This window comes from Pelodiscus sinensis, chromosome 6 (genome assembly GCF_052426305.1).
Source record: "Pelodiscus sinensis isolate ZL-2025 chromosome 6, ASM5242630v1, whole genome shotgun sequence".
NCBI classification, from domain to species: domain Eukaryota; kingdom Metazoa; phylum Chordata; order Testudines; family Trionychidae; genus Pelodiscus; species Pelodiscus sinensis.
In genome coordinates this window covers 52,185,934-52,209,661 of record NC_143057.1, presented here as the reverse complement: position 1 = coordinate 52,209,661, position 23,728 = coordinate 52,185,934, and the positions used below count along the sequence as shown (strand labels likewise).

Sequence of the window (23,728 nt, the reverse complement as noted above, 5' to 3'; positions counted from 1 at the left end):
ACAACAGTAAACAAGCACTGTTTTTTTCTTCTTAATAGCTGGTTACAAAGGTAAATTATCTTTAAAAATGAAAACTCTATTTGTATTTTTCAATTTATTTTAATTTACATTGGAATATGAACATGTACAGAAAACTGAACAGAAGACTATCATGTCTAATTATACTTTACTTTTCCCTTTTTGAGTCTACAGAAATTCCTTCCATGTAAGTTGCTTAAAATATCAATTTATTAGATGTTTAGTCATGGTAATTATGGTTAGCAGTCTCCTCCATTAAATGCATCTTGTGGGGTATTTAAAAAAAAATAGTTTTCAATTTGATGTTGTTGCTTTCATATTTGGAATGGACTTCCGAGTTCTTTTAATTAGCATTAGAATAATGTGAAGCATTGACTCTGGACAAAGGAGACTCACTTAGCACTGGTCTATACTGCCAGCTTATGTTGGTATAACTACATCCCTCAGAGGCGTGGAAAATATGTAGGTAGAAGTGGTTAGCCTTCTTTAGTAAAGTCCCTCCCACAAATATCCTTAGGATCAAGTTTAACCTTTAATGGCTATCCTGGGTTTGTGCAGTGCTTGTTTCCTTCGTGATTAAGCATTCTTATAACTTTGGTTTGTGTATAATGTTACTTGATATGTCAGGGATGGGCAAATACTGGCCCGTGGGCCAGATCTGGTCTGCTAGGATTAGCCCCTAGCAGGCCTCCACACTACCATATTTACCTATGCCTTCATAGGTCTGGGGGGATTGCAGCTCTTGTTAGTCATTGATCACCGTTCCCAGCCAATGCCATCACCAGAGGTGCAGGTAAATACAGTGGCAGCGGAACTCCAGGGACTAATCTTGGTGAACGGCCACTGTTTCATTGCCTAGGCCTGTCATATGTACACTCATCCTTAACACTAGCTTAAATAGTGACTACGGAATGTGATGGTTTCAATATTACATCTGTAATTAGTTGAGGATTTTTTTTAACATCACAAATCACAGGAGTTGTACAGCTTCATCCATTACATACAAGAGTTTGAATCGCTGTCTTGAATATTCGAAGTACCTAGCAATTCATTGATTTTCCTATTGTATTGCTAATATAATAATAGTAATTATTTTTAAATATGTTCATGACTTCTGTCATCCTTAGTAAACATATTGAAGTTTCATAAGTGAGAGATTTGATTTCTTTAATAAAAATATTTTTTCTTAATCTCAGAAATTTGCATCTGTAAATCCTGTTTCTCTAACCCATTTGCTGCAATATTTATTCCATCAACTTTCTTTTCCATAAGCTCTAATGCCTAAGCTCCATTTTCTGAGATCAAGTGATAATTTTGTGTTTTGAAACCATGTTTTTGTAACTTTATAACAGTGAAAGCATCTTCCAAAGCAAGTAATGACACAGTAATCTTAGGACTTGCAGGAATGTGGCAGTTTTTTATTTATTAATAAAATTACATTTGAACTTCAGTAACGTACAGCTATAATTAGCATGTGTTTATATATAAAACATTCTTTAAGTATACATTAAATATGCACAATGCATGAAGATGTTTTTCTTGGTTTCATTTTTTTTAAACAGTGGACTGTTATGGGGGTGTTGCTAGTCTTCATTGTCAATGTAAATACAATTGGTTCACTTTGGCGCGCACAGTGTTTAATACTGAATTTCTTTGTTCTCCGTCCTGACCCCTTTGCTCCCATGGTCAGTAAGGAAGGGTAAGGCTTATAGGATGAAAGAAGTATTCATTCAGTGCAAGTGATGCATGATCTCATTCTGACATTGATATTATGTTTGAAAGGTACAAATGTTGGGTTTCGCCAAGTGACTGAAAATGCCAATCAGATTTTCAAGATGTTATCAAAGGTACAATAGTCTGTCTGTCTTCTGCCAGTCTCAGTCTGTCTTATGCACAGAACAGTAGCTCCAGTAGTTAAGTTGTAACCATTTTAAAATATGCAGTTTCACATCTTAATTTCCATAGGTGTTATTGTATGACAGCAAGAGGTAACATACAATAGAAGAAAGTTCTTGACTTGTTTGTTTGTTTGTCATTTTGTAATTTGACTGAGTAGGCCTTAAAAGTAGCAGTTTTGTCATAATGAACGAGTTTCACAAGTATTAAAATCTTTATAATACAAAGAGCCATTGGAATGAAATTATCTAATTGCTATATCTCTTGTATGTGAGATGACTCACTATAAAGAATGAAATAGATAAATTAACTTGGTAGAAAACCTGTTATATTTACCAATTTGTGCCCATATATTAAAGAGTAATTAGAGGCCTCAGGTACAATATGAAGATTTCAAGGGCAGCACATGAAAAATGACTGCTTTTACAACATTACATATTGCAAGTCCTCCAGTATATATCACAGTAGGATGTACATTATATTCCTCTTCAAAAGTAATCTTTCCATATTAACACTGAAGTATTTCTAACTATAGACAGATTTCTTTTTCATGCCCTACTCATTGAAAATATTCCTTATTTGTTTGAGATTGCAAACAATATACTAACTGTGATGGTGACTTCTTTCTTTAACATTGATGCTTGATGTATTAAAACTAAATTGGAACTGTAAACTTAAAATGTAAACCCAATACATTATTAGTTGGAGACAAATTGTAGGTCCATAATCTGTTCAATCATGTTGTATAGCTAATGTAATTAACAAACAAATTAAACTTGCTCAAAAAGAATCCTTTTGCATTGAGAGTATATGCAGCTAGAATTTGTTTTTTCTCAGATGGCACTAATGTGTATGTTTATTTCACATTTACAACTTCCTTTTCATTTCATTTTTTTACCTTGTTTGCTACCTTTTTGTGCTCTTATCTTCATACTGTAATAATTATCACATCTTTATTTTAACCCGAATAGCATTTGCATAACTGAAAAGAAGTTCTGGTACCATTCTAGTCTTCCATTAGGTAGCATCCTAGTAGCACCTCCTTACTCACCTACCTGATTAGATACTGAGGCTTTTGTTATACATTCCCTCTTTTACCAGACTGGAATATAAGGTTCTTTTACAGTTAGCATTCTAGCTGAAGTGGCTAGGAAACCGAAGAAAACTCCCTCCTTACTCTCTTGACAAAATTCTAGGCTTCATTCTTTAGGGATTTTTTGGCCACATTTATTGGAAGAATAATACTTGCTTGGTCCTCTACTACTTTTTTCTAGTCCTTTTTCTGTGAAGAAAGATGGCAAATGTTAAAGACAAAAAGGAGGATTAATTAGAGAGACTTACAAAGGGCACTATTTAAGAAGAATGTTTATAAATTGGAGAGAGTTTTGAGAAGAGCCATGAGATTGACTTAAATAATTAGAAAATATCCCATATGACGACACGTTCGTGGAGCTCAACTATTTAGCTTAACAAAGAAAAGGTTAAAGAGGGTGTCAGTCTGCAAGTACCTATATAGGGAGCAAATGTTTGCAGATGCAGTCTAGCAGATGAAGGTACAGGCAGTCCCCGGGCTACGTACAAGATAGGGACTGTAGGTTTGTTCTTAAGTTGAATTTGTATGTAAGTCGGAACTGGTACATATTGTAGGGGAAACTCTAGCCAAACATTTCTCCAGAGCTCAGTTTTATTCTCCCACACCCTACTTCCCTCAGTCCTTTATTCTCAAGCTGAGGTGTCTGCTGAGAAAAGCCACTCCGCGTCTCCCTAGTCTGCTGAGGGGGCAGGCGCTAGCTTCGCGTCTCCCTTGTCTGCTGGGGGGAAGCAGCTAGTGCGGGGTTACCTCACCCCGTTTGTAAGTAGGGATCCGATGTAAGTCGGATCCATGTAACCTGGGGACTGCCTGTATTTCAAGTTCTAATGACTGGAAGCTGAAACAAGACAAACACTGGAAATGAGGAGCACATTTTTAACAATGAGGGTAATTAACCACTGGAAAAAATACACCAAAGGTTGTGGTGGATTCTTCATTACTCGTAATTCTTAAATCAAGTTTGATATTTTTCACATACAGCACCTGCTTTTTTAGTGTCTCCTTTGTTCCTGCTATTTGCCTGTTCTTCCAGTGTTTGAGTCTTACGGGCACGTATTCTTCCATAAACAGGCCTTTCTTCTTTTTAAAGAGTTCTTCCCTCTAGCTTCTAGCAGTTGTGTAAGCAGGGATGCAGTTCCTGAAAAGGGTGGGGATAATTTCCCTGAGGAAGATTCCAACTGAAACAGTTTCCGTATATTTAGATTTGTAAGAGATTCTGTTTCCAGGATTCTGGCCACCTTCCAGGTGGAGCTTCCACAGTCTAAAATCTGAGACTGATACTGGGGAGAGCTCTTCAGCAGCATGACTTCCTTTTGTTCAGGATCTTAGGTATCAGAAATGGTGTCTGACAGAAATTACTATACCTGAAGCCTTTGTAAAATACAGTATTTTGTCAAACAGCTAAAATACTTCTCTTAAAACTGTAATCTCTTTTGACTTATTGATGTAACTAACACGAAAATAAATTCTTTCCTCAGACCATTTGAGACCTTTTTTTGATGCACCGAAGATTGGTAGTTGCATTGTGTTTGCAAGTTTATGCATTTAAGTTTATCCCACCTGATTCTCTATCTACAGAGTTTAGACTTGGTTTAACAGAGCAGATAACAAATATTAGTAGCTAACAGTCTGTTTTCAGAAATCATATGTATTGACTTAAGAAAATTCTAGTTGGAATAAAAAAGTTAGCATTTATTGTCCTGAAATATTCTCCTTATCTTGAATGGTAAATGGTATTTGAAAAAATCTAGGAGTTGTAGAAACAAAATTCTATAGGCAGTGTTATGTGAATGCTGTTGTAATAGCTCTGAAGGCATTCAACTAAAACATTTGTCTACAGAATTCCAGTTTGTTTTTACCAAAGTAATTGTTTTATTTAGCAGCAGATATTTATTCAGTCCATTTTGTAAGATAATTTTTTTTAATTGTTGTTGTTCTGCTTTCAGGTAATGAGCATGGTATCAGGATTTGCGCCACTAATTTCTGCTGGCATCTTTTCAGCCACCCTTTCTTCTGCACTGGCATCTTTAGTGAGTGCACCAAAGATTTTTCAGGTAAGCATATATAATGTCTTTGTTTCATAACAAAATAACTTCCCACTGAAATATATGGAACAGGGAGTTTTTGCATATTGGTGTCTTGGTTCATATTACTCAAGTTCTATACCTTGTCTTCTGTTTCTGAGTAGAATAACTAATAATGGTTCCAGTGTTTTAAAATGGAGCTAGTTACGTTTCAAATATGCTCTTATGACATAAGGTCCTTTATTTGCCATATGTCTGGTGTTGCAGTCTGCAGAGTTGAGATTCTGTAGTGCATGCTTCTTGCCTGGAGTTTTTAGTACAAAGAGATTTAGCCAAGTTTTTCTGAATTATCGGATTCAGCAGTTCCATACCAACTAAATCTGGAATCCTGGACAAAAAGAGGATCTTTCTGTACTGAGTACCACCTCAGCCTTTGACTCTGGTATTATGGCAGGCCAGTTGAGCTCTTAAATAGTGCTACCTCTGGTGATTTTTCCTATCTGAGCGTTGAAAAGCAAGGTAAACTGTTAGTATGTGGAAGCAACCAAAGATTAGTGTGTTTTGTTTTAGAATTTAAAGAAGAAAAAATATTGCTACTGTGTCATCTTATGCATATTTGTGGTGCTGCTGATGCACAGCCTCTGAGCATAGAGCCCTTAAAGCTTTTACCTGCCAAAACTTCAAACCAGAATTGTTTACTTTAAGTGATTAACATAGCCATTTAACAGTGTAGAGTTGTGTATCTAGTTTGTTTTAGGCAGTGATTAGTGTGTAGGCAGTCCTTGCATTGATGCCATTGATTGAATTGGTTCAGAGTTCATTGATTGCTAGTTCGTTGATTGCTAAGATGGTCCACGAACCACTCTGAGAAACACTGCTCTAGGTGAGAGCAAAGGGATTTGTTGCTTGACAGTATGGAATAGTTTATTCCACTCTTGACCGTATCTTTTCTGTGGTTAGAGGAACTGATAGTTTGGCACCTCTTTTTAATGAGTACTGCATTCTTTTTAATGCTGTTATTAATTGCATATACTCCATATCTACTGGTGGTTTCTATTTGGAGCTAATGCACTGCAGTTGGATGCAATCCAGAAAGCTTAATGATATGGTAATAATAACCAAGTAAAATTGTAGAATCAGTAAATCTTCTTTCCCAGGGAACTTTTATACTAAACACTCAGCAGCAAGACTGTGAAGTGGGAAATGTGTATACATATTTTTTTATAAATTACTTCGAACTTGATTAGTTGCTGTAGCTGAAAGGTCATGTTATACTACACGTTTCCCCTCACTCCTTATATTGAGGTATGTAATAAAGGGTTCTGTGTTTTTCAGAGTTAAAGATCATGTCCCCTTCTCCCCCCCGCCCAGTGCTTGCTCTCTCTGCGTGAGTGTATGTTGAGTAACTGCTGTTTAGTTACTGTAGGAGTGCTTCATGTTTGAGGACCGTGAAAGAATACTATATACTTATACAAAAACAGAGAAACAATCCCCCAAATCCAGAAGTCCTGCAGCAGGAATCCACAGAGGGAAGTTAGGAGGAGGGTTTGACTCACAAGCAGTAAAATAAAGCAGGGAGAGAGAAGTTTTGAGAATATTTTCCATATCTTGCAGAAAATCTTGATTGTGTTCAAGAAAAAGTGATTAAACTGTGACTCTTTTTACTATAGATTAAACCTTTCCTAGTTCGACGCACTCTGGTCTGGCCACATCTATGATCTTGCGTGGTTTTAGTTAGCCAGATGTTCTCTTGAGGGCCAAGTTTTCTGCACTGTTCCCCGACCCCTGTCCATGCCTCTTACTGCCGCAAGCTCGGACCACAGGTTGGACATCTCTTATCTGGCACCCTCAGGACCTGACCGTCCCAAACCAGGGAATTTAGCCAGATTAAAGAAGGTTTCCTGCCGCAGCCTCCAGCAGCTGACTTCCAGTTGTGTATGTGTATGTGGGTGGGGGAGAGGAACGACTGCTTCCAGCCCCTGTTGAGTTGATGACCCGGCTTCAGCTGCCCTGGCCAGTATGCCTCCTGGGCTCCAGCAGCCCGGGCTGCTGGGGGCTGGCTGTGGCCCAGGTTGTGCTGTCAGGGGCTCTGGTCTCAGCCCTGCAGCAGCCTTCAGGCTCTAGTCCAGCTTCTGCCAGAGCTGCGGGCTCCCAGCCCCACTCTGCTGTGTCTTGCTGGGGCTGCCGCCAGCTCCAGCCCTAATCCTGCTGCTGCGGGCTGCTGATAGGCTCTGACTCCACTTCCACGGCCTCCCCAGGGCCCTGATCCTGCGCTGCTGGGGGCTGCCTCGACCCGGTCGCAGTGCTACAGGCTGTCAGGAGCTGCCAGGGGCTGCTGCCAGCTACAGTCTCTTCCCAGTCCCACTGAGTCAGCCCGGCCCCTCCTGGATTGCCCTCCTAACACTAGGCTACCAGGATTCTCTGATCAAAGAACATCCGTGGTCCTGCTGGACCAGAGAATTCCGCTTTTGGGAAGTGCAACCTATGTGGTAGGAGGTGTTTGTGGAGCTACAGGCCAAGGATGGGGGGGCCCCCAGGATGTGGTTTGATCTCCTGTGGCCAGGCAAATTCTTTAGTTCAGCAGTGGTCAGGTCCCGGGAGTGCCGGACTACAGAGGTTCTACCTGTACTGTTATATAATAAATGTTATCCTTGTATTGATAGAGGTAGAAACTGAGGAGTGGGAAGGTGCCAGTTACTCTAAGATCAAGAAGCAATGCAAAGGCAGAATAAAAACTAAAGGCAGCATGTCCTGACTCTCAACCCTATGCTCTAACAAGACACCAGTTCTCTTTGAATGCATTAGTGTGTATCTAGTCTTAATTATACCATACTAACTTCATTTTTTCTTTCTTAGGCTTTATGCAAGGACAATATCTATCCAGGTCTTCTAATGTTTGCAAAAGGCTATGGGAAGAACAACGAACCATTACGAGGATATATTCTTACATTTTTGATTGCTCTTGGATTCATTTTAATTGGTTAGTTAGTTTAAATTGGAGTAAAATTGGTGAATGTATTCTTACGTTACAAAACACTGTACTGTTTTATGCTTGGATGACAATGTCCATGGAATCTGGGGCTAGATTTTTATTTTAAAAGTTTTGGGTGTTTGCTTCTATTTGGAAATCTGTTCAGTGAATAGGGTTTAAGGATTGTTCTCCCACATCTTCAGAGGTTACTTCAGATTCATCTCAGCCACTACTAGTCTACATTAACCGCCTGTTCTCTACAGTCATTAGCTAATAAGACTTTCTTTTAGTCCTTTACCAACCCTATTATATTGTCTTATTCATTAGCTTATTGTAGAGAGCTGTTGTGTGATGGGAAAGCCTTTTTTGTTTACATTTTTAAATATATACTACAGGCTGCACCTCCCTGGTACAGCACCCTCAGGACCTGATCAGTCTCAAATGAGGGAATTTGACAGACCAAGGGAGGTCTCTCCCCTCATGACCCGTGTTGCCCCTCTGCTCCTGATTAGGGCTCCAGCATGACTCCAGAACCCCTGCCATCTGCCTGGCTGAGGCTTCCCCAGCGCTGGAGCTCTCTAGCTGCCACGGGCCTGACTGCTGCTGGGACTGCAACTCCCAGGGCGGGGACTAGAGCTCTCTGCTGCTGAAGTGCCATAGCTGGAGCTCCGCCATTGGAGTCAGAACTCTCTGCCGTCCTCCCCGCTCCCCTCCCCCCCTGCATGGGGCTCCCAGCTGAGTCACTGGCCCCTCTGCTGCACTCCTGCCCCGCTCCAGGGTCTGTGGTCCTGCTTGGACCATGGATGTTGCCGGACCAGAGTCTCCTGGTTTAGGGAGGTACAACCTGTATATACAGTAAAACCTGTATTATCTGGCACGCTCGGGGATTAGGGTGTTCCAGTTATCAGAGTCCCATTAACATAGGAAAAACCAATGGGCGATAATAGTAAAACTCAGGTTTTTAATATTGATAGTTTTGTAGTGTGAGGCAGTTGGTCTCACATTCCTATTTTGAGTTAAAGAAAATTTTTTATTTAAAAAGAGCTAATCAAGCCAATCATGGTAAACCAAGCCAGGCCAGTGCGCCTGAAGATGTGATAGTACTGTGGCTGGGGACAATGATGGTTAACAGAGTGCCGGATAACAAAGGTTTCACTGTACTAAATCCTACATTAGTGAGGTTTTATTAAGTGGTAAGCTTGCACAGATTGGATTTCAGAGTTTTCTAACCAATTCACCACTGTTATGCAAGATTCTCCTGAAGTTGCCACAGGGCATAATATATTCTTTGCCGGCAGATAGCTCTTCCCCATCATCTTCAGGCCCCTTTCAAGACTGCTTATGTTTAAAAATTGTTGTTTTAATTTTATTTCTTCCTCATCTTGCTTACTCTGCATTTTTTTGAGGGTTCGTGGGGCAGGAAAGACCAAAACCAAGGACGTGTTCTGGAGATTTCATTAGAATGAAGAGGGTCCTAGTGGACTAATGTGGCATGTTCTTGACTTGTATCTTTGATTTTAGTCCTTTGTTCTGGTGGCAAATGACTAGTAATGGTGGCTACTATTGCTGCTCTGTGTCCAGGTGAAAAGGAGAGCCCCACTATTTTCCACTTCCTATTGCGTTTAGGAAGGAAAAGGGGAGATGAGGAGTGAGTTTCTTCCTTGCAGAGGTGTGCAAAGGTTGCACCCCTCTCTGTTTGTAGTCGGACTGAGACTAGTTGCGGAGAGCCTAAGTGATGCTTCTCATATTCCATACCCATACTTGAATCTTCCAAGACCCTCTTTGCTCTGGGGATGTCCTCAAGTGCTACAGAATAATTGCCCGATGCGCCATTAAAGGTTACATCCATAAGACATAACAACAAATGTTTGGCCCTGGAATTATTAAAGCAGTTTGACAATAAGCTTAATAACTTTGTTTTTTCTTTGTTTTTACAGCTGAATTGAATGTCATTGCTCCAATAATCTCCAACTTTTTCTTGGCTTCATATGCCTTAATTAATTTCTCTGTATTCCATGCCTCTCTTGCAAAATCTCCAGGTAGGAATTTTATATTTGGGGATTGAATACATTTTAAAAGTGCTCTAGAAACAAAGTATTTTTGCATAAAAGTTATGAATTCAACTAATTGAAGAATGTAATAAAAGAAGTTTAGAAAAATTACTAGACAAGCGGAATCAAACCCCTACATAAGGCTTGACACTACAGTAGCTTCTTAGGTAATAGGACAGCCATGGCCAACCCGTGGCTTGTGAGCTGCATGTGGCTCTTCCCCCCCTCCCCAGGCTGCAACAACTGCACCCCTGGAAATGGCTCCTGGCTCCCTGTGCTCTCTGGGGCAGGAGAGCCAACTGGCATCCTCAAGATGGTGTTGGCCGGCGGGAGCCTGATGTGGCCAAAAAGCCTCTAAATGGCAGACCCTTTTGTCGGGGGGGGGGGACCAAAACAAAAAACCAAACTTTCCTCCTCTGGCTCTTTGCATTATATTCACAACTATTTTGGCTCTTCCTGTAATGGGTTGGCCACCCCTGTAATAGGAGGTTTGTAGTTGTTGCTGTCACAGCCTGGGGATCTGTTTGTAGAGTCTACTTGCCCACCAAGAAAAAAATTGCTTTTAGTGTTTTCTGTGTCCTAGGGCTTAAAATTTGATGACCCCAGTTTCAAGGAACAGGGTGGTTATGCTTAAATTTTTCATTTTTGTCAGTAAACAAAAGTACTGTTATGCCTATAAAAGAATTTTGTTCAAGAATAATAGAAATTTGTACTATTTCAGTCCTTAGCTTACTGAGTTTAGGTTGGAAACCTTTTTAAAGTGTCATCTTCACTCTGTTTGTCTGGGGCCAAACTTGCAAAGGTTCAATAAGTTGCCGTCCATTTCTGTTTGGGCAATCTTGTACATTTGTTTTATTCTTTTGCTTATACACTCAGGGATAAAATTAGTAAGTTGAGAGCCCACATGTATGAGTAAATCCTATTTCTATTTATAGTTGAACTTTCTAAATGATATATGTAAATAAGCATCCATATTTTGAGTTTTAGGTCAACCTGTATGGGTATATTTACTTCTGAATAGTGTATGTGTGTCGATCATAATGATGATGCAGTATTTGCAGATTAGCTATATTTAGCAGCTAATTCTTGACAAAATTAGATTTTTATGTTTTCATAATGTAAATGGATAAAATCAGTGCTTATTTTTAAGCATATTTTTATATTTGTTAACGTTTCAATTGTGCAAAATCATGAGTTTTAAGCATTTTTAATCGATTCAGATTTTCATAGGTCTGGGAAACTATGGAGGGAAGATTTTTAATCGATTCAGATTTTCATAGGTCTGGGAAACTATGGAGGGAAGATCAATCTGTTAATGATAATAGACACAGATTTTTAAAAAAGCAAAGCATTTGTGTTTTAATTCTTACAATGGTCAATATAATGTAAAATACACAAAGTAAATATCCTTCAGTCAAACTTTTAAGTACTCAAGCAGTGTTTATTTGTACATTTTGATTATCGAAGGAAATATTTTTGTGGGTTTGTGTGTACAGTAAAATATATATTGATGTCTACTGATTTTTAAAAATCTAATATTTCCAAACCTAAATATACACTGTTGTCTTTCTCAGAGCATTAGAGGGTAGCCGAGTTAGTCTGTTTGTAGTATAGACATACCCTGAGTTAGTTCGAACTAACGGACGTTAGTTCGAACTAACTTTCATAGGCGCTACACTAGCGCTCCGCTAGTTCGAATTTAATTCGAACTAGCGGAGCGCTTTGTTCGAACTAGGTAAACCTCATTTTACGAGGATTAAGCCTAGCTCGAACTAGCTAGTTCGAATTAAGGGCTGTGTAGACCCTTAATTCGAACTAGTGGGAGGCTAAGGCTTCCCAGGTTTCCCTGGTGGCCACTCTGGCCAACACCAGGGAAACTCTATGCCCCCCTCCTGGCCCCGGAGTCCTTAAAGGGGCACGGGATGGCTACGGTGCCCGTGCCAGGTTCAAGCCTGCCAGCACCCAGCCAGCAGACCCTGCACCTGGCACGGATCGAGCCAGCCACCCGATGCCCCCCAGCTCTCCCCCTCTTCCCGGGACCAGGCTGGCGACTCCCGGGAGCTTGCCCGGGACCGCAAGAGGCGGGCACCCACCTGGGCTAGTGCGGACATCGTGGACCTCGTCCACGATCTCCACACTAGGCACAGGAAGGTGGCTGTCTAGGGCAGGAGAGCTGCCAGCCTGGCCACCCAGGAGCAGGAGTGCATGAAAATCAAGGTGGTCCACTGAGACCCCCGACCCTGAGCCCTGAGCTTACAATGGCCGTCCTGGATCAGACCAAAGGTCCATCTAGCCCAGTAGCCTGTCTGCCGACAGCGGCCAACCCTAGGGACCCTGGAGGGGATGGACCGGAGACAGTGACCAAGCCATTTGTCTCGTGCCATCCCTCTCCAGCCTTCCCCAAACTTTGGACAGGGACACCACTCCTACCCCCTGGCTAATAGCACTCCATGGACCCAACCTCCATGACTTGATCTCACTTCCCTTTCAACTCTGTTCTAGTTGTAGCCTTCACAGCCTCCTGCAGCAAGGAGTTCCACAGGTTGACTCTTTGCTTTGTGAAGAAGAACTTTCTGTTACTAGTTTGAAGCCTGCTACCCATTCCTTTCCTTTGGTGTCCTCTAGTCCTTCTTTATGGGAACTAATGAAGAACTTTTCTGTATGCACCCTCTCCACCCAACTCCTGCTTTTAGAGACCTCTATCCTGTCCCCCCTCCGTCTCCTCTTTTCTAAGCTGAGAAGTCCCAGTCTCTTTAGCCTCTCTTCATATGGGACCTGTTCCCAACCCCTGATCATTTTAGTTGCCCTCTCCTCTCCCAGCCTCTCTTCCCCTCTCCCACCTCCTTTTCCAAGTCTCCCCCAGTTTTGTTCAATAAAGACAGATTCCATTTTTGAACACAATTGTCCTTTATTTTGTACATCAAGAAAAGGGGCTAGGGAAGGGTAAGTGGAAGGAGGTGAGGGAGGAATGGGGCACGAGCCCCCGATGGGGAGGACTGGGCTGGCTCTGCGGGCTTCTGGGGGTGGAAGCTCTCCTGCAGCCCCCCAATTGCACCCTCTCCCCAGATGGCAGCCTGCGGCAAGTGCAGCCGGGCTGATGGCCGAGTGGTGTGATGTGCCCAGTGTGGGCACTCCGGGCACTCCAAGCCAGGACTGGTTTTCAAGCAGGGCACCCCTGAGAACTGTCTGTCCGGGGTGGGGGTTGGGACCCTTTAAGCACAGCCCTCGGCTAGCCTGAGACAGCATCTCCACGCTCTAAGTCCTCCTCTGATGCCCTGCTGGCACTGCTTCCGGCCATCCTTAAGCCCTGTTCAGGGTCCACTTAATGTGGACATGCTAGTTCGAATTAGCAAAACGCTAATTCAAACTAGTTTTTAGTTCTAGATGTGTTAGTTCGAATTAGCTTAGTTCGAATTAGCGCTGTAGTGTAGACATACCCTTACAGAAAAAACAACAAATGGTCTGGTAGCACTTTATAGAGTAACGAAACACGTAGATGGTATCATGAGCTTTCGTGGGCACAGACCACTTCTTCAGATGACCGGAGTTATGAGTTGGGGATATGAAAACTTAAAATAAATAGGAGAGGGGAGAGAAAGAAAAAGGGAGGCGTGTGGAAGATGGAGCATCATTATGTATCTGGTGAATGGATACCTAAACCTAAGCAGATAAAAATCAAAGTCAATAGATAGATACCTAAAACAGGAAGGATACCACTCAGGGAGCAGTTAGCACCTTCAGTGGTTATTAAATATGTAAAGTCCCCACCAGCCCATATCACGACTGAATCCATTAGCATCAGAGCAGATTATCCTTATCTTTACTCCTGAACAGTCCTTCAGCAACTCATGGTGTCAGACATTGGCAAGTGCAGCACTTCTCTTTCACAGTTACATTTTTTCCTGAACTTGTCTGGCATACTTTAACGTGATACTTGTCCTTTTTATTTAAATGCTCAGGCGTTGCTCTTATTCAAATAAATGAAAACATTAAAAGTTGTTAACCACTAATACTAGTTAGCATAATTGGAGTGATGATGTGGAACTAAAAAGATAACATCCACCTGCAGTCACTAGCATTGTGATTCATGCTGTATCATCTTCTAAAGGTATACTGCAAAGCAAAAAGCAAATATGAATGGACCTCTTTGTCAAATATTTCTACTCACTAGGCCGTTGGGAGCATCTAGTACAGAAATAACATCAAACTCCACTTTAAAAAGAGACCTATCCTTGTGGCCATGTAAACATTTCTACTCTTAGCCTTGAACCATAGCTGCAGCTTTCTTTTGAAATATTGCAAGAAATTGAATGAGCTTTAAGGATAAATATGTGCCAGAGGTTTTTAATATATTTTACTCTGTCTCTCTCTGGGTGTCTACACTACAGCGTTATTTCAAAATATCTTATTTCGAAATAATGCGTCTACACACAAAATGTATTTCAAAATAGCTTTTTGCTATTTCAAAATAGTGTGTCCACACTGATTTGACTCTGAATCGCATTTATGGCCAACTGGAACTGGTTCTGGCAGGGCATCAGGTCAGAAGTTACCTTGTGGCCACAAGGGCACCCAGGGAAGGCCTGGAGGCTCCCTATTTCAAAATAAGCATCTATACAGCGCTTACTTAGAAATAGCAATTTCAAAATTGGCACTATTCCTCATGAAATGAGGTTTACCAGTTTCAAAATAAGCCCTCCGCTATTTTGAATTAATTTTAAAATAGCAGTTGGCTTGTGTAGATGCTAGGAAAGTTATTTTGAAATAATGGCTGTTATTTCGAAATAACTTTGCTGTGTAGACATATCCTCTCTTAATACTAAACCATTAACTTTAACTTTTCATTGCTTTGATTAGGTTGGCGTCCTGCTTTTAAGTACTACAATATGTGGGTTTCCCTTGTTGGAGCAATTCTTTGTTGCATAGTGATGTTCGTCATTAATTGGTGGGCAGCATTGCTAACGTATGTCATAGTCCTTGGACTCTATATTTATGTCACTTACAAGAAACCAGGTGGGTATTTTTTTTTTAACTAAGCAGACTTGAGACATTCTGATCATCTAATTTTGTTAAATGCTGTATTTTTATATTTAAAATTACTATTTTATTTGCACGATTGGTTACAGAAGAAACTGTTTTCAATTTTTTTCATGAAGAGAAAGGGGACTCTCTGATGCATTAACTGTCTACATTCACAAGTTAATGTACTGAATGTGATCCAAAGGATCCGTGTAAGAGAAATTGAGAGGAAGTAATGTGCATTGCTGGTGCACTTGGGAGGAGTTCTGAGTGATATTTGACACTAGGGACTATAACTTTGTTTCTGCAGAGAGATCATGGAAGTGCAATGTGCCTTGTTGAAAGAGGATCCTCCACTGTTATTCCAGAATGGAATGGCATTGGATTAGGGATGGTGTCTTGATAAGCCATATCTAGGAACTATGTATGACCAGACATGTCATATTGAAATAGCAAAAACATTGTAAAAATAGTAGGGTTGAAGATGTTTACAAAATTAGAATGAGATGGAACAGAGTTAGCTGGGCAAAGAATTTTGCTAAAATTAGAAATAAGAAAATCAACAAGTGTTGGGCTTGAAATTGTATAAAGTTCTTGAATAACAGAAGTTAAGTTTCCCCATACATTACAGCTTTTATGAAAGGTAGACATTATTTCTCATATTTGTTCCCATATTTATTTTGGAAAATCAAAAAGGTTCATGTAAAATGAAGAGTTCAAAATAAAATACAGAAAGTACAAAGAATTTAATGAACACTTAAAAGAAAAATCTGGAAGTTAACATGGATCTAAACAACTGATTAGCACATAAGTAAAGAGCATTTACTTGATTTGGCAGAACCAGGCTCCAAACTGAGCTATCCTGTTACCTCTTAAAAGGATCTCACAGAAGAAATATAACTTATGGATGATAATGCCAACAAGTATAAAATATTGTTTTAAGTTGCAAGTCTAAACAGTAAAAGCATATGCAGTAAAGGCATATGCATCTGATATAGACGTGACATTGTATTTTTATATCTATCTTGTTTGTGAAACATGGATAGTGGTGGAAACCTGCTTGCATAATTTTTAAAAATTTTTTTGGCTTGGCTCTTCTGGTCAAAGCCAGAAACCAGGCTTAAAGTAGATGGCTGATCTGATATCATCTGAAGAGAGAGAATATATGCTGTAATGCTAAATGTAAAACAAGTAGGTATGGAAGCTGAAATACACATTATTCAAACCCTATTCTGGAAACAGAATTATTTCCTTATAGACTTTGCTGTTGTGTTCATTGCTAGAGTATCTGAATACTTTATACATCTAGTTTAGAGACTTGTGTATCCTCAGTTAGAATGTGATCTTGGAGATTTCAGTTGCTAATTTTTTTAAAAAGTCATTGAGCGTGTGCAGACTAATTTTTTTTCCCACCAAAGGCTTATAACATAGCCAAATTTGAGCAGATTTCCATGAGGACAGCAAAAGGCATATTCCTGGCATATAAAAGCCACCTCATGCCAAAATCTGAGCCCCTGATCCAAAGCACATGGAAACTAGAGGCAGAATTTTTTAACTTGAGGAAAACCTGTTTTTCCCTAGTCTCATTCTCTGAAGCTAAAGCATTTTGACTGATTTTTTTTCCCAAAAAAATTCACTTATGACATACTTAAGACATTCTCCTTCCTAAAATTTCACTTAAAAGAGGGTTTCATAATTATGGCCCTATCAAATTCATGGTCCATTTCATGGTCATCCGATATTAAAAATTGTAAATGTAATTTCATATATTTAAACCTGAACTCTCACGGTGTTGTAATTGTGGGGGCCTTGACTCAAAGAATTGTGGGAGTAGTAAGGCTATTACAGAGGGGGTGCAGTACTGCTATGCTTACTTTTGTGCCACTACTTGCTGCAGAGCTGTATTAAGAGTTGGGCAGCCAGAAAATGATGGCTGCTGGCCAGGTGCCCAGCTCTGAATGCAATGCCGCCAAATGCAGCGAAGAAGTAGGAGTGACACGGTATGGCATTGCCACCCTTCAGCATTGCTTCTGGCAGGGCATTGCCTTCAGAGTATGGCACCTGGCTAGAAGCTGCTGTACTCTGGCCATTCAACCCTGAAGGTAGTGCAGAAATTTTGCTGGCAATATTGCAACCCCTTTACAATAATCTTATGATCCACCCGAAACCCTTGTTTGAGTCATGACTTCCAGTTTGAAAAATGCTGGTCTCCCCCATGAAAACCCTAGAGTATAGGGTAAAAAGAACACACAAGACCAGATTTCATGGAGGAGACCAGATTTCAGTCCGTGGTGTGTGTGTATGTGTGTGTGTGTGTGTTTTTTTTTTTTTTTTTTTTTTTTTTTTCCCCCATGGCCAGGAATTTGGTATGGCCCTGCTTATTATGAGGAGTATCAGGAAACTTTAAGATGTCAAATGACTTGCTCTGCCTATAATTCAATGAGAGAGTTCCTTGAAATTAAAATTCTCTGAACGTAGTAGCTCTTAAAATCCAACTCATCCATTACCCCGCTTAACGAATTAAAATTGTTTTGTTATTTCAGTTACAAAATTTACACTGTGCATGAGAGCATGAGACCAGATTTCTATTAAGGATATTAACAAGTGGCTAATTGGCTAATCGTGTAGTCCAAGGGCGGGGAACTTATGGGCCAGGTGCGGCCCCTGTCTTGCTTGGGTTCAGTCCCTGAGGCTCAGGCCCTGCCCCACAGCATTAGGGAGCTCATGGGGATGGAGCACACCAAATCTACTAGCCTGGGCCCATCTAAGGTCTGGGGTGTGAGGGAAATGTAGGGAGTGTTTCTCCTTCTCAGTCGAGAGCCACATCTGTGAGGATTTTTTTTTTTTTTTTGCACTCCTGACTTGTGTGGTCCCCGACTGACATTTCTGTGGATGAGTGGCACCCACCCCAAAAAAAGGTTCCTAACCCTGGTGTAGTCGGTACAATTTGTATCGACTACATGATTAGTTGATAAAGGAAGGCGCTTGGTCCCAAATTGCGCTGAGTCCAGGAGCTACCCCCACTGCTGCTCTACAGGTTAAATGTAGTAGGAGCTGGATGCGCAGGAAGCCTATGGACAGGGGCTGCTCCACATCTTGTGATGCTCCACATCTTTGCTTGCAGTGAGCCTGGGCCCGCCATGGGCAGAGGCAGCTTTGCAGTAGCCTCCTTGCCTCTTCCATCTCCTTCCCCATGCTGCTACGTCTGATAGAGGCAGTAAGCATGGGGGAGGACAGGCAGCACCATGGAGATGGTGCTGGGGGGAATCAGCTTTTTTAGGCTGGCTCCTGCTCTCCCACCCCTGTTGCTGCCTCTGATACAGAGACAGCAAGCAGGGGGGAAATGTGAGTAGTCGTCAACTATTTGCTTACAAAGCTGCCTTATTACTTAAAATAAAGCTGGTTAAGTAATTTCAAAATTTGACTGTGTAATATCGAACAGCTAATTACCTAGAAAACTTGATTTGACTACATAACCATTATCCTCTTTACAGAAAAGTTCAACTGTTTTTCTTCCTAATTTAAACCCAAAGTTGATTTAGCCTACTTTCAGTTGGAAAGTACTTTGTTTTTAATTTGATCTTACCTAATTTTTAGTTGATGATGGCATTACACAATCAGACACTGAATTTTTTAGTCTGAGAAAATGGTTAGTCAAAATACCATATGCCATAATATTAAATTATTTGAAACAAATCTTCCCACAGATGTGAACTGGGGATCCTCTACACAAGCATTGACTTACCTGAATGCATTGCAGCATTCTGTTCGTCTCTCAGGCGTGGAAGATCATGTAAAAAACTTCAGGTAACAAACATGCTCATGCTTGAGGCATGGTGCACATCTGTAGAGATTAGAAAAATCTTTCCACTGAATGGTACATTTAGCAAAGTAGGGTTTTGATGCTTTCAGTATCCACCACTCCTTGTATGAAACTGTCTGGCATAAATTGGTCTGTGAACTTTGGCAGCATATCTATTCTTGCCAGAGATTGCAACAGCACCACAGCCTTGGCGTGTTTGCAGCCACAGAGTACAGAATTCTTGCTGATTCCTTGGAAATCTGCCCATATCTGAAAGAAGCATGTAATGAGAAAATACCTGCTCTCTCAACCTTGGGGGGGGGGGGGGGGCGCTTCTGTGACTTCAGAGTGGTTAGATTAGCAGATTCCTTCAGGACCTGGGAAAGCTAACCAGAATAACTGTTGAGGAACAAGCTATTCTGCAATTAGCTATTTTAAAATAGCTTCTTGTGTAGGCACTGTGTTGGATAAAAGTACGTTATTACACTATTCCGGAATAATTAGTATATTTCCATAGTGGAGTAACTATTATGAAATGAAATTTATAAAACAGTAGATATTTCTCTACCCTTCCCCCCCCCCCCTCCAAAATGGACTCTAGTGCTATGGCTGAATTATTTTTTTTTTCCCCCAGAATAAATCAGCCTTATATGGAGGATTTTCCCTGGTCATGGGGATGAAAATCAACCTGACAAGGAAAATTTCAGCCCTAACAGTTAGTTTTGCAAAGATATAATCACCTGAAAAAGGTGTCCTCTAATGAGAAGTGTCAGGCAACCATTCTAATAGGCAGTCTTGCTAGTCTTATGAATGAATTTCAATAAAATATTAAAATGACACTGTTGATGTACTTTGTGTGTTCACATTACTTTACTAAAACTCTGTCATCACTACTTAGCAAATATAACTTTAAAAAAGTAAGTTGGCTACTTGCCTTCCACATGAACAACAAAAATGGCAGCTGAATTTTGATTGTTATGCTTTAAGACATGATGTGGAGAATGAACATACTTCTGCTTATGAGCAGGCCTTTAGGACCAGATTGGAAATTCTTTTATGATTTTTTTTATGAAGTATTTTTTTCTTGTTTCAAAATGTAATTAGTTGATGGTGAAGAATGTTTTGGTTTTTAGACCCATAAGGTACACGGCTGACTTGCCTGTGTGGATATTAAAATGACTTCACTGGCAACTCTTGTTCTTTTTAAAAAAAAAAAAAAAATCTAAAAAAATTAGAAAACAGAAAATGTTTTGTCATGGCAAGGCTGAGACTTTCCCACTTATTTTGATTAGGGAAGCTTGTTGGTTTGTTGATGCGGATATAATAATCATACAAATAAAGCTATGAAATGAAAGCTAGCTAAATCCTTAGATCAGAGTTTCTGGTTATGTAAGTTAGAATAAATATGGAGGTCAATGTTAAATTAATAGCAGTTTTTCTGAGGAAATTGAAATATGGCAGGTGAGAGAGTAGTTACTTTTACAATAAATCGGAATGGAGAATGTTACTACTTTTTTCTGTGCTCTTTCTCCTCTTCCCAAAAAAGGGAAAATGAAAGGTGAGGACAAGTGATGTTATGACCTCTGTGACTATAAGTATTCATATTTTCATTGTCTTGTTCAGTTATGGTCTGCTCTTCATTATTTCAGTAAATTTAGTACAGGCCAGATCAGAACACTCATGCCAGATGTGTCTGTAACCTGACCTAGAATGTATGGCTTCAACATCTGAACTTACTTGTTTTAATTTTTGTATTAAACATCTTAACTGTTGATATAAAGAGGAATCTGAAAGTCACATATCAACTATTACTTTGAAGAATATTTGTATCTTTACTTAATCTTCTAGAATCCTAGGACATGACATCTGAAGAGATGTTCTAGTTGAGTCTCCTGCCTTTATGACGGAGCAAAATATTATCCCCATCCCTGACAGGTGTTTGTTTAACCTGCTCTTAAAAATCTCCAATGTTGGAGATTTCACAACTTCCCTAGGCAGTTTATTCCAGTGCTTAACTACTTTGATGGTTAGGAATTTTTTTTTCTTTCTAATGTCCAACCTAAACTGTCCATGCTGCAATTTAAGCCCATTGCTTCTTGTCCTATTGTCAAAGATTATGGAGAATAATTTACCTCCCTCCTCCTTGTAACAAACATTTATGTACTTGAAAACTGTTATTGTGTCTTCCTGCCGTCTTTTCTTTTCCAGACTAAACAATTCTTTTCAGTTTTTTAACTATTCCGTCACAGATCAAGTTTTCTAGACATTCAGTCTTTTTTTTTTTTTTTTTTTTTTTTTTTTTTAATTCTCTGGACGATCTCTAATTTGTCCACATGTTTCCTGAAATGTGGCGCCCTCAGCTGGACACGCTACTCCCATTGAGGCCTAATCAGCCTGGAGTAGAGCAAAAGAATTCCTTCCCTGGCGTCTTACTTGTAAACATCTGCCAGGGCTGTTCTCCACTCCAGCACTCCGAGTGCAGAAGGTGAGGACCCGCAAGAGAGGTTCAAATCCTTTCCTCTACTGGCAGAGGTTACAACAGACTTCCACCCCAGAATCATAATATACAGATTTTGTGGAATCACTGCCACCATCAAGTGCTTTTTGATCCCTAAAAACCAGGGTTGAACACTTGAAATCACCCCCAGGGTACCCCAAGCTCTTTTGACCCAAAAGAGCTTAAAAATACAAGAGAAAAATAAGCTGCAGTCTTTGGTAGCTGATCCCTCAGTCAGAGGCATGCAGATATACACAGACAGACCGACCTCCTAGGACACACAATCAAATCATCACCTTAAAAAAAGTGATTTTTATTACAAAACAGAAGGTAAACTTGATACTGGGTTGCTAGATGTTACAGAGCAATTTAGGAAAACAAAACATGGAGAAAAGTCTCAGCACATTGTTTAAGTGGTAGGTAAAGGAGGAAGGAAGGCATAGAATCACACAGAGCAGTTCAAACCAAACCACAAAATAAAGAAAAATTACTCTGAACATGACTGGATTCACTTTTCCTTACTTCCAATTTTCTCTTTGTCCAGTCCACTCCCATGACCTGAATTCCTTGGAGATGTAGTAGTGCTGCCTGGGTTTAAATCATTCTGTGTGTCTCAATTCCTGGTTTATCTGTCCCACACAAAGAAAGCAGGCAGGGAACCTATATCCAATGCAAATTTCAGCCCTCTATCTCAATTAGTTGTCCCGGCCCCCTGGCCAAAACCTCTACTAGTTACCTGAGCTTAACCCCTTAGTCATCAGGTGCTGGTCAGCACTCCTATCTATTACAACATAATTCTGGGATGTATTTGCAAGAGTGAATTTTTTCTCCCAACAGTTTTATACAGTTGACTCATATTTGGCTTATGATTCACTATGAGCCCCAGAACTCTTTCTTAGTACTCCCTCCTAGGCAGTTGTTTCTCTGTCTGTATGTATGCAACTAACTGTTTCTAATCAGAGGACTTTGCATTTGTCCTTGTTGGGTTTTTCTACCTGAAGTAATTTAAACTATCAAAATTGGGTCTATAGTTGGAGTTTTTTGGTTTTTTTTTCAGGTCTTGGGCTCTTTATTTCATAGCACATCTGAGGCAGTCAGTCATATTTAGGAAAGGTAGAAACTTGTCACCAGACTTTAGTGATTATAATTTCAGTTGACTAGTGGATTTCAATAGATATTGCCATTAATTGGTTTCTGGTAAAATAAGCAGGAAGGGAAAGATTTGTAGTTGCCAATACAATATAAATTAATTTAATGTCCCCCATTTCTCACTCCAAATATGTGTTTGCAGTCCTGAGATCTGTGAAGATGTTTATTTTCTCAATTCTAAAGTTGGTTGCAAATGACTTAAAAGTTGTTTTTATCAGTACAAAGTAAATAAGTGAATTCTAATTATTCTTCTCTTAAATTTAAAACTCTAGGCCTCAGTGCCTTGTTATGACAGGTGCTCCTAACTCACGTCCTGCATTGGTTCATCTTGTCCATGCTTTCACAAAGAATGTGGGTTTGATGGTCTGTGGTCATATACGCATGGTAAGTATTTTTTCTGCATTGCAAAAAAGCTAACGAACCTTCTTTCCATAATTGCTTTCTCATCAAATGTATCAAATTTCCTACTTCCCTGAAAGCTCATATTTATTGATAACCTGTCAGTGGATTATGTTTTGTAATAGCACGTAGTATGTTGTGACTTCATGCAAGCCTTAGAAATACTAGGATAGCAAATAACTTCAAAATGGCAGTACATATCACTTGAATTTTTCTTCTCCCTTGGAATAACTTTTCAACTTTATGAATGAACTGTCTTGGACACAAGATGCTGTAAAATGTGTTTTCACTTTTTTAAAAATAACCACTGCATATGTATGTTCTTGTGTGGCTAGTGGGCAGTATAAGAGGTAGAACTAAATAAGAAATGTAACCTCAGACTGTATCATGTCACGTTTTTGAGGGGGATACGTTTTTGTGCAGAGTGTTCCTTCATCCATTCTAGTATGAGTCAGAACTAAGGCTTCTTCAGCCTGCTTCAAAACAAGTCCCAGTGAGCAACAGATTTAAGGTATTGTGACAAAGGCAGGCTAGTCAGATGCAAGAGTGGCCTGAAGGTGGTGAGTATGTTAGCACTAGAAGGTCAAAGGCCTTTTTTTCCCTACAGGCTGAGAAGGGTTTATTTCAGGTCAGTTAGAGACACCTGAATCCAATTAAGGTCTGCCAAGGCCTTTAAAAACACCTTCTCTGGGGAGGAAAGAAGGGGGAGAGGCAGAGACCGAGGGAAAGAAACAGAAACAAATAAGCAGCTGCCACTAGGCTAGTGATAGCAAGGAAATAAGCTTCTCCAGGGTGAGAGACTCTTCTCCATC

At 40.2% G+C, this 23,728-nt stretch overlaps 1 protein-coding gene across 1 annotated transcript in view; it reads left to right on the top strand.

Annotated features, from left to right (window-relative positions):
• SLC12A2 (solute carrier family 12 member 2) overlaps positions 1-23,728 on the top strand; it is a 109,334-nt gene that overhangs the window by 52,436 nt on the left and 33,170 nt on the right. Inside the window, exons 11-16 of the mRNA XM_075931906.2 lie at positions 4,951-5,058; positions 7,885-8,008; positions 9,937-10,038; positions 14,908-15,063; positions 18,777-18,876; positions 22,790-22,901. Coding sequence (XP_075788021.2) covers positions 4,951-5,058; positions 7,885-8,008; positions 9,937-10,038; positions 14,908-15,063; positions 18,777-18,876; positions 22,790-22,901 — 702 coding nt within the window. The remainder of the gene's footprint in view (positions 1-4,950; positions 5,059-7,884; positions 8,009-9,936; positions 10,039-14,907; positions 15,064-18,776; positions 18,877-22,789; positions 22,902-23,728) is intronic.